General features: G+C 40.5%; 2 protein-coding genes across 10 annotated transcripts in view; one reads left to right on the forward strand and one right to left on the reverse strand.

The window, feature by feature from the left end:
• LOC136833067 (solute carrier family 13 member 2-like) overlaps positions 1 to 14,893 on the reverse strand; it is a 153,139-nt gene that overhangs the window by 75,942 nt on the left and 62,304 nt on the right. The gene's annotated exons all lie outside the window — the stretch shown is intronic.
• The window catches only part of LOC136833447 (leucine-rich repeat and WD repeat-containing protein 1-like), a 93,205-nt gene that overhangs the window by 59,853 nt on the left and 18,459 nt on the right, over positions 1 to 14,893 (forward strand). For all 9 annotated transcript variants that reach the window (XM_067095617.1, XM_067095619.1, XM_067095610.1 and 6 more), the window contains exons 6-8: positions 6,275 to 6,439; positions 13,995 to 14,095; positions 14,348 to 14,511. In XM_067095617.1, the coding sequence (XP_066951718.1) occupies positions 6,275 to 6,439; positions 13,995 to 14,095; positions 14,348 to 14,511 (430 nt within the window). The remainder of the gene's footprint in view (positions 1 to 6,274; positions 6,440 to 13,994; positions 14,096 to 14,347; positions 14,512 to 14,893) is intronic.

Below are 14,893 nucleotides of genomic sequence, written 5' to 3' on the forward strand. Positions count from 1 at the left end.
CCCCATCTAAGAAAGCCCACTTCGCTAGTAAGAGCTCCTGATGCTAATGCAATCAAGAAGATCGCCTTTTGTAGCATGTGCGTTGTGGTTGTATTGGGTCCGCTGAATTGAGGGGTTGACAGAAGTCTAAGCACCTTGTTCATGGCCCAGGTAATTGGAAGTCTTTCGGGAGTGGGCCTTTGTAGAGCAAAAGACTGCAGAAGGGAAGTGACAACTTCTATACTGGAGTCAATCCCGAATCCATAAAGCAAGGGTTCCGTTAATGCAGCCTTGTATGCCATGACTGTTGTAACCGCAAGGCATTTGTCTTCAAAAGGGTATATAAGAAAAATAAAAAGTGTTTCTATAGAAATCTCAACTGGGCTCTCAGTATGGTTACAATCTAACCATATCTTCCATACGGATAGATGATGTCTGTAATTTTTGCACTAGGTGCCTAGCAGTGTTGGGTGAGTAATTATCACGATAGATATTTTTAAAAAATCTATACGTGAAGGTCTCGGCTCAGGAAGGAGGATGTGTAAACGACTTTCCTTCCTACTGTCTGGGATAGAACAGCGGACGATAGTGGAATTGATCTTTTCGTCTGTTGTTGAAGTAATAGGAACCAATGCCTGTTTGGCCAATTTGGGGCTATTAAGTAAACTGTTCCTTGGAAGGTTAAAAGTTTGCTCAAAACCTGCAAAATCTGGGACAATGGAGGAAAAAGATATCGTCCTTCCCTTGTTCCAGTCTTTAGGAAGGCATCTCTTGCTGTTGCTTGACTGTCCAGGTTCGGAGACACATATATTAGGAGTTTGTGACTGTAGTACATGGCAAACAGGTCCACTTCTGGTTGTGGAAGCATGCTGGCTATTGTTTAAAAAGAGTGGTTGTCCAACATCCACTCTGTTGAGGCTGTCGTTTTCCTTGATAGAGAGTCTGCTGTTACAATGAGACCCCCTGTGAGGTGAACTGCTGACATGTGCCACTCCCTTGCTTGCGCCATCTGAAGGATGGCTTGCATTACGGTATTGAGAGGAGTGAACGTGATCCTGACCTCTTGATGCAGGATATTGTAGTTATGTTGTCTCTCTCTTCTGGAGGTTTGAGTTTTTTGAGAGACAAAAAGACAGCCATGAGCTCCAGGAAATTGATATAAAAATTCCTGAGTAGCTGATCACCTCCCTGCCACCTGACGATCCCCCAATGTCCTCCCAACCTGTCAACGAGGCATCTGTGTGTATTGTCATACAGATTTACAGATGGAGGAGTCAGGGTGACCTGTTTTACCAGAGATTCCTTCTGGATCCAAGGCCTAAGTATCTCCGCAACTCTTTTAATCCTTTGATGAGGTTGGTCTTGCATCTTTTTTCTTGCATGCGATAGCCAGAATTTGTTCACATTTTTAGTTACAATTTAAGTACTGGATCTATTACTGATGAGAATTGCAGCAGGCCCATCATACGTTCTGATTGCCATCTGGAAACTGGGCTGTGCAAGGAACCTTTTGAGGACTTGCCTTATTCTGTCTTGAGTATGATGGGGGAGAGACAACAGGCCGTGAAGAGTATTCCAACACAGTCCCAGCCACTGAAAGTGTCTGCTGGGAGTGAGGTAGGATGTTTTCAAATTTATTATAAAACCTTTTCAAATTTATTATAAAACCTTTTGACTGTACTGTAGTCTGTTGACCATTGCTCTTAAGTTTTTCAAGCACTCTTTTCTTGTGGGCCCCAAATTTTTTTGTTTGAGTTCTCGAATGAAAACCGTTGCTAATTTTGTAAAATATTCTTTAGGAAATGTTTAGCCCAAAGGGCATGACTATGAATCTGTACGTATCTTTTCCTATCTGGAACCTTAGGAAGGGGCAGGAAGGGAACGGCTATAGGAATGTGCCAGTATGCATCTTTCAGATCTATAGAAACTGTCTAAGTCCCTTTTGGAATGATTCAATGTCCTTAGGCAATGGTAATTATCTGAAATTTTTGGCAGACAATGTGCTTGTTCAATGTTGATTGGTTGAGGATCACTCTTCTTTTGGGGAAATCCTTTTTGAGGACACTGAAGAGACGTACTTGGTGGCGAATATACGCATGTTTCTCTATGGACCCCATTAACAGGGCCTTTCTGTACATATAAATAATGCTGTCCCCCCACAGGGAAAACTTCCATGGTCTGTGATGTCGTCGAAGCCGACCCCCAACCAGTATAATTCCTCTTGGTATCTGCCGCCTCCTCCTCTGCCTTCGCCTTTGATAGACATTCCAGGTGTTGTTTTTCCTTTTTCCCCCCCTATAAGATGATTTGTGGACCTTGTGAAAAAGGATGTCGTTGCTGTTGTTGTTGTCCCTTTGTAGGGAATTGTCCCTCCTGACCACCTACCTTTTTTTTTTTTTTTTTTTTTTTTTTTTTTTTTGAGGAAAACTTTTGGGGGTGACTGAAGGCTTATATGATTTTTGATCAAAGTCAGCCTTTTCTGGGATTGGGTAAGGGAAATTTTGGGTTCTTTGTTTTCTGAATTCCCCTTTCCCCAGAAGAGCATACACTACAATTTTGTTGTCAGGCATGCTTGTTGAGTTGAGCCACAACAGACTCCTAAAACAGGTCTTTACAGAAGGGGTTAGAATGTAATAATGCAGTGACATTGGAGAGTGATTTGATGGAGCTGTCCAGTGCTTCCATTTGCACATTTATATTTCATTCTAGGAAGTCAGAGAGTGCATCCCATCGGGTTCTCATGAGTTTTGGCCTCAACAGCAAAAATTATCCTCGGATCCTCTGGAAACCTTTAGGTGGCAATGTCCAGCAAGTGCTAAGGGATCGGAACCTAGCATAAAATTCTGACGAGGCTGTCCCCTCTGAGAGTCTTCTCGTAGGGGTTCCAGACTGCTGAGTAGCTATATTAAAAGGAGCTTTTTCCTTTCAAAAGAGAGTTGCAGCATTGCCAATTCCTTGGTGGAATTTCCCAAAACTGAGATGACTGTGGCAGATGGTTTTAATTCTGCCATTGTCCCTTGTTTTTAGTCGGTAAAAATTCTGAAAACCTGTCTTCACATGATTAATAATTTTGAAAGTGAAGGGACAGAAGGCTGGGGCTACTTGGTGAGCAATTTGGGTCTTATTCAAATTGGAGGTAGAGATCCATTTTTCGTTGACCTGGTAAAGGGTGATTTGTCCATTCCTTGGTGGAATTTCCTGAAACTGGGATGACCGTGGCAGATGATTTTTATTCTGCCATTGTCTCTTGTTTTTAGTTACTACAAATTCTAAAAATCTGTCCTCACGTGATTAATATTTTTGAAAGTGAAGGGACAGAAGGCTGGAGCTACTTGGAAGTAGAGATCCATTTTTCACTGACCTGGTAAAGGGCAATTTCTATAGCTTTTAATGCTATAGGCATAGGTAAGAAAACTTTTTCTGTTTGTGGTTTCTCCATGTCTGGTGCCATTCTGTATTAGGAAATGCTGCCGTTTGTAAATTTTACATGTACAGTTTCGATCATAGTTTTTCTCTCATTACTTACATACTTGCCATCAGGAGAGAAAGTGCACATTGAGGCATCTCACCAAGGATTATCAGTATCATCAGGGGTGAGTATTGGAGCCCCTGTTATGTTTTGATCTGAAGTTCTGTATTCCGAACAGACCCTTTTGTTGTTTCCAGTTGGAATTCTAACACCAGACCTTGTTTGGTTAGTATTTGTATCTACACTTACTTTTTGGTTACAGAACGTAGTACTTTTACACTTTGGGGCGTACATGACTGACTTACTTTCCTTTTCGAAATCATGCCTCATGTCCCTTATATATTGCCATTCTGTGGCAAGGGCATCTTTGATGATGCTCAATTTCCTTACAGAACTGATCAAATGCCGCAAACTGTGTATCCCTTTTGGGGGAGCTTCCCACAAACTGTGTATCCCTTTTGGGGGAGCTTGTGCAATCTGAGCTTCAGCAACTGAACTGTAACTGCCTGTTAATCAAGGGCCAGAAATCCTGGGCAAGTTGCTATATGCTTCCAAAAATGCAGTCATTTCAGTCTGAGTTAGGTGGATCCCAGTATCCATTTTGGGGGAAAGATCCTGTTCAGCAGTGATAGCTGCATTGGGAATGGAATTCCTTCTGTGCAGTTGTAATACATTTAATTAAATACCTATGTTAATATAAACCCTCTAAGGTTTAGGTTAGCTTTCATACCTCTGTATGTGGCTGTATTACTTATACACTGTTAGTCCTTTTGCAATGGTCAAGTGAAATTTTTAATTCCTATTGTCATGCCATTCAGACTAACTGCTATGAACTAATTTGTTTAACTAACCCAAACTATAATTTACGTTAAGCTAAGAATAGAAGATTTCTCAGAAGGTTCTTGCTTAACCTATTCTAGGCTTATTTACAACTTAAAGATATAAACTATACAGAAAATAATTCTCTTATAATCCGGTTTTCTGTTTTATGTAGCCGAGACTACCCATTTATCTGATATTCAGCCATTGCTGTTTTAGGCTGATGGTAGGATATTCCTTAAAAAGGGGTTCCTACTTAATCTGGTTAGGCTACTGCCTGTTCTAAGTTTATATCACCTTTATGGATATGGGCTACATAAGACCCTACTAGCATGTAGCCTTACAGATATACTACTGATTTGTAGAAAGCCAGGTTATTTTATCGAGCCTAGGATACTGTTGACATATAATCCTAGGCTTATTTATTCTTTGTTAACCTAGGATAGGGTATTGCTTAAGTCAGATTATTATAGATCACTCTTAAATGTATAGGCTAGGCTATATAAAAACAGAAAACTTACTAATATGTAACCTTATAGTTAGTCTACTATTTTTTGTCTAACCCAGGTTGTTGTTTATAACCAATCCTAGGCTATTTGGTCTACTATATAAAACAGTAATCGCTAATGTGTAAACTTATAGTCAGGCTATAACTTACTCTAATCTAGGCTACTGCTTAATCTGGATTATTTAATTCACACTTAAGTGTATGGGTTACATAAAACACAATTAGCCTACCTTAGTATGTAGCCTTAAGGCTAGGTTACCATCTCATTCAGCACAGATTACTATTTCATCTAGTCCTAATTACTATTTCATCTAGTCGTAGGTTACATGTTCTAGGCTAACAATTTAGTCCAAAAATGGATGTTTCATAAAAAGTTATCACCTAACTTTTTATAAGGTAATGCCTAGGCTAGTCCTGAATTATTTAGCTCATGCTTAAGTGCACAGGCTTATATAAAAGGAAAATATTGTACTAATATGTAGCCTTATTGTTAGGCTGTTGATTTATTTTGCCCAGGTATTGTTATTAACTGATCCTAGGGTCCTCGGTCTAAGCTAGGCCACTTAGGATACATAATCCAAGGACATAAGCTACAGACAACATTCACTATTAATCTAGTATAAATTATTCTCACTTACTGTCTAGATTATTGCAGACATCGTATAATCTGAAAGGATTTTCTATATTAATAATAAGTTGTGGAAACATTTCTTTTAGTTAAAACATTTAGTTAGAATTTAAAACAATTTTCGCTTTGTGAAACTAAGTAGCAATCAGCGCTTTATGAAACTAGGTAGGCTAGCAATCAACGAGCCAGGTTCCGGCTTTAACATGATCCTAGATAATGAAAACGGAGAAAAAAAGTCTATTTTTTTCGTTTGCTATAGACCAAATAGAGATAATGGCTCCTTGGTCTTTCAACAGCCTGGTTGTAAATGAGGGCAATTGTGCATGAGCAATAGTCACCTCTCTTTCTTGTAGGTTCTTTTGACGCTGGAAAAACTGGGTTCAGCTTCACTGAAGATAAGGGAAAGTACCCTCTTATCTTTGAGCCCATTATATACTCCATCATGTGTTATGATGTTAATCATTACGACACAATACCTGGCCAAAAAGACCAACTAGAAGAGAATTCTTTGATATCAGTTTGGTCACCATGGAGCTCTGGTAGACCATGGAAGGTAACTCCTTTAGGATGAAACAAGTGACTACGCTATAAAAAAAATTTAGTATGTACTGTTCCACTGTTCTTTTATATATTACAAAGTAGTACTGTTGTACCATTACAGTATAGTGAAGGACATCACTAATAACCATTATTAGTGGTTAAGGAAGGGAGATTTTCTGTGTGAGGAGGAAAGCATTGTATTACTATTTTATTTGTTTTGCTTTTGAAATTTTGTGACCTCAAGAATTTTGTGCCCAGGGCAACCAAAACCCTGTGGCCTCGCCCATGATACACCACTGATCTATATTGATCTTCTGTTAATATGTTACAGGTTAGAGCGCACTCAATTTGATCTTCCAGAAGTAGATGGAAATGGGTCGGTTCTTGACTCTGTCTGCATGCTACGTGATGACCTTTTGGCTGCTAAATGTGCTTTACATGGACAAATATACATATTCTCTCTGGAAAAGGCACTGAATCAAAGGAAGTTTAATAAGTAAGTCATATGAAAACATATCATTTTCCTTGTGTCTGCATGGTAAAGTTGCTTATCTGATTTTATATATGCAGGTAAAGTTGCTTATCTGATTTTATATATGCAGTGTGTGTTCCAGTATATACAGCACTTTTTGAAGAGAAATGAATCTCATTTCTTATAGTTGCATGTAAGATTTGTTGTGGAATGAGAGGAAAAAATTAAAATAAGGTAAAGTTAAAGGGCTTCTACAGGTAGGTGGGGAGACACCAGAGGAAGTAAAAGAAAATTAAAATATTAAGAGCAGTGCAACTGTGGAACTAAATGAAGGTTGCAAAGAACCTTCAGTTCTATCTGTAATGGGGAATGCAAGGACTCTTGTAAGACTTACAGTGCACCCTTCTGGGGTTCTTAGTAATTTTTTGTATCAAGCAATTTTGATTAGTATTTTAATGTAATTTAGCTTTTCTATAAAATGTAAGTAATCTTACTTATGGTGACAGAATATAGTACATGCAGAACATACAAATATTTAAATGTTAGGGAATTGTAGGAAAAGATGTGATGTTTGTTAACTTTCTTAGTTGCTTACAAGAATGTCAAAAGTGTTAATAGGTGTCACAATTTAGTGCTTGGTATTATATTTAGTTACAATAACTTTCAAGTTACTCTTACAATAATAGCTTTTGGTCTTAGTTGTCCTTGATTTACAAGGTGTTACGATTTAGGGCTCAATGTTATCATTAGCTGTGATAACTTTTAAGCTACTCTTACAGTAATAGCTTTTAGTCTCAGTTCTCCTTGATTTACAAGTGCTGTAACCTTCTATGAGATTTGTGTTTGCCTTCACAGTGTGTCGTAAGCCTTATTGTTTTATGGTTGCCATGAGATGAGTGATTGATATGTTTTATTTATATGTAATTATATTTATATAAGTGACTTACCAAGTAATTACATAGCTAACGTTTCTAGTATTGGCAGCTAAAATTTGAAATTCGCAGTAGCGATTCTTTTGCTTTGGTGTAGGTGTCTAACCCCGCCAAGTTTTGGGGAAGAAGAGGAACAACTGAGCAAATGATATCTATTTGTTTCTGCTGGCTTACAACATAGGTTGTGAGCAGCAGCTGGATTTGGAACTCAATACTTTGCTGGTTTGTGGTTGTATCTTGATTGGTGAAGTATTTTTTGCTTTCGGTAGCATTTTGGGAATTAGATAGATAGGTTTTTGATTAAAACCTTGGAATTTCACGGATTCGACTTCTTGATTGTGTCTGTGTACTTTAATTCTTGACTTGTTTAGTGACGATGTCAGACACAAGTACGACTAAGTACTCTTTATTGCAGGAAAGGCTGTAATAAGAGATTAACCTCAGCTAGATATGATTCTCATACTTTATGCACCACTTGCAGGGGTCAGGTTTGCTCAATAGATAAATCATATACTGAGTGTGAAGGTTGGGATCCAAAACTGGAAAATTTTGAGTTCTCATCTATCATAGCTAGAGAGGGATAGGAAGAGAAAAGCGACCATTAAGCACGACAAGATTGTAGCTAGTCAGGAATCTGCTAGGTCTTCTTTGGATGTACCTATTGTATCTTTGCCTGTAATTTCTCCTATTCCCACCTCTTCAGTTGTACCACCTGATCCTTTACCAAGCTCTCTTGTTCCCGACTCCAATCCCATTGCCAGTCTGGAGTCTAAATTAGATCTGTAAATTCGAGTTACTAGTGAACATAGTGGCTCTGTTAGGGGCTTCAGTGCCTTCCTTGATGGAATATAAAGTTAGTGATAAAAGTTAAGTGTTAGTGGAGGAGCTGACTGCCCGTCCTGCTGATTCTCCTAGGTGAAAGTCCTTGACATACTCCCCCAAACCTGGGAGAAGCCATACAGGAGGTTGGTGGGGCCTGCCCACGGGTAGTCGGCCCCTCAGCTGCACCTGTTGTAAAGTCCCAGGTGACGACAATGCATGACAGCCATTGGAATGGCGTCTTTTCAGAGGCTCACCGTCTTTCTTCTGGTTCAGAGGCTTCCAACCCTGAACAGAGGTGCCAGTGGCGCTTCAGTTACGTGTCAAGACCACTGAAAAGGTCTGCGGCAGTTTTCTTGCTTTCTTTTGGTGCCCAAGCTTCCTTTGGTGCCAAAGAAGTCAGTGGCTGTCAAGTGCTCAGTGTCTCTTGAGCGACCAGTGACTGCCGAGCAGCCACAAGCTTCCAAGCGCCTATTAGCATCCACTCACTTTGAGAATCTTCATCATGTAGTGTCCTTCCGATTATCCTGACTCTTCTTCTAAGTGCCCAGTGCCAGGCCATTCAGTAACAGCACCTCCTCCTCTGTAACAAGTTTTGATGTCGTCGTGTTTGGATCCGTCTCTTGCTCCTATTCAGCAGCGTCTAGATGACATTTTAGGATTTTTAAAGAAACCTTCCTCGTCTGTGAAACCTGTTAAAGATTTGTCGTTGTCTCCGGTCTCTTTGGTTCACGAGGATGTGGATAAGGAGCCAGAAGATGATTCCCCTCCTTCTGCTTATGCTGCACTGTTGTGGTTTCTTTTACACAGCTTTCCCACCTTTTTCTCTCCGGCTGCTCCGTCTTCTCCTGTGTCAGCCTTTCAGGTGAGTGGTCTTCCGAGCGAGTCTTCTAAGTTACCTAAGATGGTGCTATCCACCTCTGCAAGGAAGGCACTGAGCGAAATTGAGACTTGGCTTTCGGACAAAAGGGAGAAAGGTAAGGCTTGTTTCAGCTATCCTCCTACAAGGCTGTTAAACAAAAGGTATCAGTGTTATGCCACCAGAGAAGCTCCTTCCTTGGGGGTCCCTGCCTCCTCCCAAGGCGACTTCTCCGGTTTGATTGACTCTTTTAATTTTCTCCGCAGCCAAACTCGACCATTTGCTGAAGAACATGTTTAAGATTTTGTAGGTGGTCAGTATTTTAGACTGGATGGTGGGCACTCTAGCATGTAAGATTCAGGAACACCCTATGGCACTGTCGGATTTATCTTCAGATCTTCTTGGAGTTCTCTCCTGTGCGGATCAGGTGATTAGAGACAGTTCTCGTGAATTGGCCTCTTTCTACGCCATGGGAATTTTAAAGAAGAGGAGCTTTGCTGCTCTTACACCTCGAAGGGAGTCACCACAGCTCAAAAATCTGCCCTTCTCTTCTCCCCTTTGGTATGTGAGTTTTGTTCCCGCAGGCAGTGGTGAATAATACTGGTTCAGCTTTACAAAAGAAGTTGACGCAAGATCTTTTGGTACATTCCCCAAGGTGTCCTAAGGAGCTTCCACCATTTAGCTCCAAGACATCCTCTCCTCTGCAGCCCTTTTCCTTTCATGGGAACAAGCAAGGGGCTCAACCAAGAGGTCGTATGAACGTGTGTTTCACCCCTTGTTCGATCTAGAAATCGTCATCCAAGTCTTCAGCCAAGAAATGAATCAAGTGTCCTCTGTGCCCTGCTAGGTGCCAGGCTCCTTCTCTTTTGGGAAATTTGGAAGGAGAAAGGGGCAGAACAATGGGTAGTGGAAGTTTTCAGGTTTGGCTTCTCAATCCCATTCACAGATTGACCTCTCTTAGTCAGGAAGCCCATCGGCTTGACCGCCTACTCTGTAGGCTCAAAGAGGTTTTCAGCTCTCTCAGAGGAAGTACACTCCCTCCTCAAGAAGAGGGCAATAGCGGTAGTCACAGATCTGAGCTCAGAGGGATTCTACAAGTGGCTGTTTGTAACCCCCAAGGTTACAGGAGGATGGAGACTGGTCCTGGATGTAAGTGCACTGAACGACTTAGTTCTTATGACAAAGTTTCGTATGGAGACAAATTGCTCCATTCTTGCTGCTATTCGTCAGGGAAACTGGATGGTCTCAATAGATATGCAAGATGTGTACTTCCACATCCCCATACACCCAGATTCGAGGAAGTACCTAAGATTTGTATTTCAAGGCCAAATTTTCCAATTAGCAACGGACCCTACAGAGCTTTATGTTTTGGATTAACAACGGCCCCTCAAGTTTTTAAGCAGGTTCTGGTATCTTAGCTTCATCTCTTTGGGATAAACATCTCTCTTTACTTAGAAGATTGGCTCCTTGTCACCCTGATGAGGGGACAATGCGTGGAGGACCTTCGGAAAACTCTTCTGTTAATCCACGATTTAGGATTGTTGGTCAATCATCATAAGTCTCAGCTGGCCCCTTCACAGGAAATAGTGTATTTGGGGATGACTCTGAACTCTTGTCTTTTTTGGGCTTTTCCAGCCCCAAAGAGAGTGGAGTCCTGTCTATGTATGATAGACTAGTTTCTCTCCCTTCAGAGCTGCTCGGCCAACAAATGGATGAGTCTCCTTGGGACATTGGCCTCAGTAGAATAGTTTGTTTCACTGGGGAGGCTTCATTTGAGAGTACTTCATTTCTTCCTCAGAGCCAGCTGTGATAGAAAAAGGCATCCAGACTCTTTCGTGTTTCCGGTGACACAGAACATCAAGAAACACCTGCTGTGGTGGAGGTCAGAATGTAGGTTGTTAAAGGGAAGTCCCTTTCACCTCAGAACCCCAACCTAAGCTTCTTTGCCGATACATCGGACTTGGGGCGCTCTCTTGGGAGACAGGGAAGTCTATGGGACATGGTCACAAGATTAAAAGGAACTACACATAAATGTGAGGGAACTAAAGGCTATTCACTTGGGTCTTCAAGCCTTTTCCTTGGAGGTGTATGACAGAACCATAGTAGTTCATTCGGACAACACAGTAGCCTTGTCATACATAAGCAAGCAGGGAGGAATCCATTCCTCTTCGCTCTGTGAAGCAGCGAGGGATCTGCTTCTCTGGGCCGACCAGAACTGGACGAGAATTATGATCATTCGTCCAGGGGAAACTGAATGTGCTGGCAGATCAGCTGAGCCAAGGCAGTCAAGTCATTCCCACGGAGTGGACTCTACATGCTTTAGTATGCTTGGCCCTGCGGAGACTGTGGGGAAGACCAACTCTGGACCTCTTTGTGACATCCAAAAACCATCGCCTCCCTCTTTTTTGTTCACCAGTCCCAGATCCGTTGGCATGGGCGATGGACGCAGTGCTTCAGGACTGGTCCAACAAAGAGCTTTATGCCTTGGAATGATACGAGAGGTGTTGAACAAATTTCAGTCCCACCAGAACGTGTTGATGATTCTGATCTCTCCATTTTGGCCTCTAAAGGAATGGTTTCTGGACCTCATGGGTCTTCTGGTAGACTTTCCAAGACTACTCCCTCAAAGGCACAATCTTCTCAAACAACCCCATGTCAGAAAATTTCACCAAGGGTTGTCTACTCTAGCTCTGACAGGCTGCAAACTGTCGAGACTCCTCAGAGCTAAGGGCTTTTCGGGAGCAGCTGCAGAAACTATCTCAAAATGCAGACGTCAATCTTCCTGCAGCATTTACCAGAACAATTGGTCCATTCTCCACACTTGGTGCAGAAAAAATGAAGTATATTCTTGTAAAACAACTCTTACAGAGATTGCAGATTTCCTTTTACAGTATACCTCAGAACCTCCAGATGCTTGGCCTCTTTAACTATAAAGGGCTACAGGGCTATGCTTAGCTCGGGCTTAGACACAGAAGCTGTGACTTATCCTCGAATCAGGACCTCTCTGATTTAATAAAATCCTTTGATACAAGTAAGCAAAAGAGGACAGAACCAGTATCTTGGAACCTAGACGGTCCTAAAACAGTTGTCTGGACCACCTTTCAAGCCTATCAACACCTCTTTCTCTCAGGAATCTGACTAAGAAGACATTCTTTCTGGTAGCCCTCACTACAGCTAAGATAGAAGGATTGGTTTCTCTGAAGGAGATGCGATCTATTGCTATACACTCAGATTTCTCGCAAAGAATTAGAATCCGTCTAAACCCTGGCCTCAATCTTTTAGGGTCAAGAATTTGGGAAAAATACTAGGACCTGAGGAGAAAGAAAGAACTCTTTGCCCTGTAAGGGCTTTAAAGTCTTACCTGAAAAGAAATGAGAAGTTAAGGGAACCTTCAAGTAATTTGTGGACTTCAGTCAAAGATCCTTCATGTCCTCTTACAAAGAATGCTCTCTTTTTTCCGAAGAGAACTCATGAGAGAAGCCCACTCACAAGTAGGAGAAGAGCTTTTACCTTCTCTGAAGGTTAAAGCACATGAAATCAGGCAGTGTCTACGTCCTTAGTGTTTAAACATAATCTATCTCTGTCAGACATTCTCCAAGCAATGTATTGGAGATGTAAATCAGTATTTGCATCCCACTATTTAAGGCACATAGAAACAGTTTTTAGTGAATGCAGTACTTTGGGTCTTTTGTTGGTGACTGGCACGGTGTTGGGGGAGCGAATGTAGGAAGCATCCCTTCCATCCTTTCTCATCGCCTTGATCTATGGTGTTGAGTTCTAGGGGTCTTGGGGTACTATGCACTTGGATACCGTCCAGATTTTAATGGTTGGGTGATGATGTTTTTTAAAAATTTTTTGGTGTAGGTAACAGCACTGTTCCATGGTTGTCTTGTTTAGTACTGCGCCCTGTGGAGTGGCAATTTTCTATAACTTACTAGCTTTTGGTGATGTCCTTCACTGTAAGTCTCACACTGATGTAGTAGGCGATCCATGGCCATGCCCCCTTGCCTCTACTGAGTAAGATGAGCGCCAACCAGAGGCAGTATCTTCCTGCAGCGGACCATGGCCATGCCCCCTCGCCTCTACTGAGTAAGATGAGCGCCAACCAGAGGCAGTATCTTCCTTCAACGGCTCTCTTACCAGGTAAGGAAACAGCAAGCATTGTCCCAATGCTAGCAAATTTTCTATTCTTAAATTCATTACATTAAATAACGTTTTGGGGTAGAGTAGTCCTGTCAATGTGGAATCAGCTATGTAACTACTTGATAAGTCACTTCTGTGAAAATTCTTAATAAAATAAAGTTTTATATTATATATACTTACCAAATACAGTAATTACATAATTGATACCATTTGCTCAGTTGTTCCTCCTCTTCCCCAAAAGTGAGTAGGGTTAGACACCTTCACCAAACAAAAGAATCGCTACCGTGAGTTTCAAATTTTAGCTGCCGATACTAGAAACTTTAGCTGTGTAATTACAGTACTTGGTAAGTATATATAAAACTTTATTTTATTACAAAAATGTCATTTTGTTCTGCAGAAAACTTTAAACTTTTAAGGACAAAGTTGCCATGATATCAAGAGTTCCAAAAAATCATGAGATTCCCCATTTAAGTTATGCAGAATAATTGTATGCTCATTAGCTCCTAAATCTTACAGCTGCACAGAAAAAAGATGCCTGAAGTGTGAAGTGAACATATGAAAAGTATGAAATAAACAACTCTATTCAGATTCAGTTTTAGGAATGCAACATCTATGGGGATTACAGGAGATCAGACATGGGTAAATACTTTCACTCCACAAACCTTTGTTAGGCTTTAGGATAACTATTCTTGTTTGGAAGCCGCTTATTGGAGTATCACAGCAGCTTTGGGGTGGCCGGATGTGAATCACTGTTTTTTTGGTAGTTGTAATGTGTATGTTGCTCTGTCTTCACTGTACTGTATAATATTTACATTTTTTTTAACAGAGAACAAAACCAGTATGAAACTGCAGTATCAGATAAAATGATTTTAAGGTTGAGATGGAGCGATACAGACAATTATTACATGAACATGGGAGTAGATCAAAGTAAGTACTTTGTTGTCTTAATTGATCAGGGCTCTTAATTAAGAAATATTGTGCTGTATAACTGAACTATCATCATGAGTAAATCCCTATATCTATGTAATGTACTGAATGCACCTGAGTGTTGTAATATGGTATTAAATGTTAAGTACCTGTAATAGTTTGACTAATACCATTTTGGTAAAAAAATACTTTTGCAATGAGAGGTTTAATAAGAATTACTGCAAATATGAACATCCTGTAATTTTTTTACAGAATCCTGTATTCTTGTTTGTGGAGACGACAAAGGATCTTTATGGGTTTATAATCTTGCTTCATATGTTAATGGTAATATTAAGAGTCCATTAACGAGTAACACACAGTGCAATGCAGTTGAGCCTGTAACTATCCTTGAGTGGCCTGAATTAGAGGATGCAGAGGTATGATAAAATCATATTCTTTTTTAATTTATGGCTATGACTCCATAGTTTTTTGCATGTAATTCAATATACAGGTTATGTAGCATCCATACGCACTTTTAAAAATGAGAGCAAGCTTTTGATTCTACCTCTCCTGTGTACAGGCTAAACTTTTGATTCTACCTCTCCTGTGTACAGGCTAAACTTTTGAAGTAGTTTTACTGGAAAATATAGGGTGTTCCCAAATCTTTTAATGTTTCCAGGATGTTTATGTTTTTTATATGCAGATATCAAATTTAATATTCAACAATCATTTAACTGCTATAAAGAAATTAGGCCACCTAAAACTGACAAATTACTGATGGGTACCAGTAGTTGTCTACAGCAGGCATATCATTTCTCT

The sequence above is a fragment of the Macrobrachium rosenbergii genome, chromosome 51 (genome assembly GCF_040412425.1).
Source record: "Macrobrachium rosenbergii isolate ZJJX-2024 chromosome 51, ASM4041242v1, whole genome shotgun sequence".
Classification (NCBI taxonomy): domain Eukaryota; kingdom Metazoa; phylum Arthropoda; class Malacostraca; order Decapoda; family Palaemonidae; genus Macrobrachium; species Macrobrachium rosenbergii.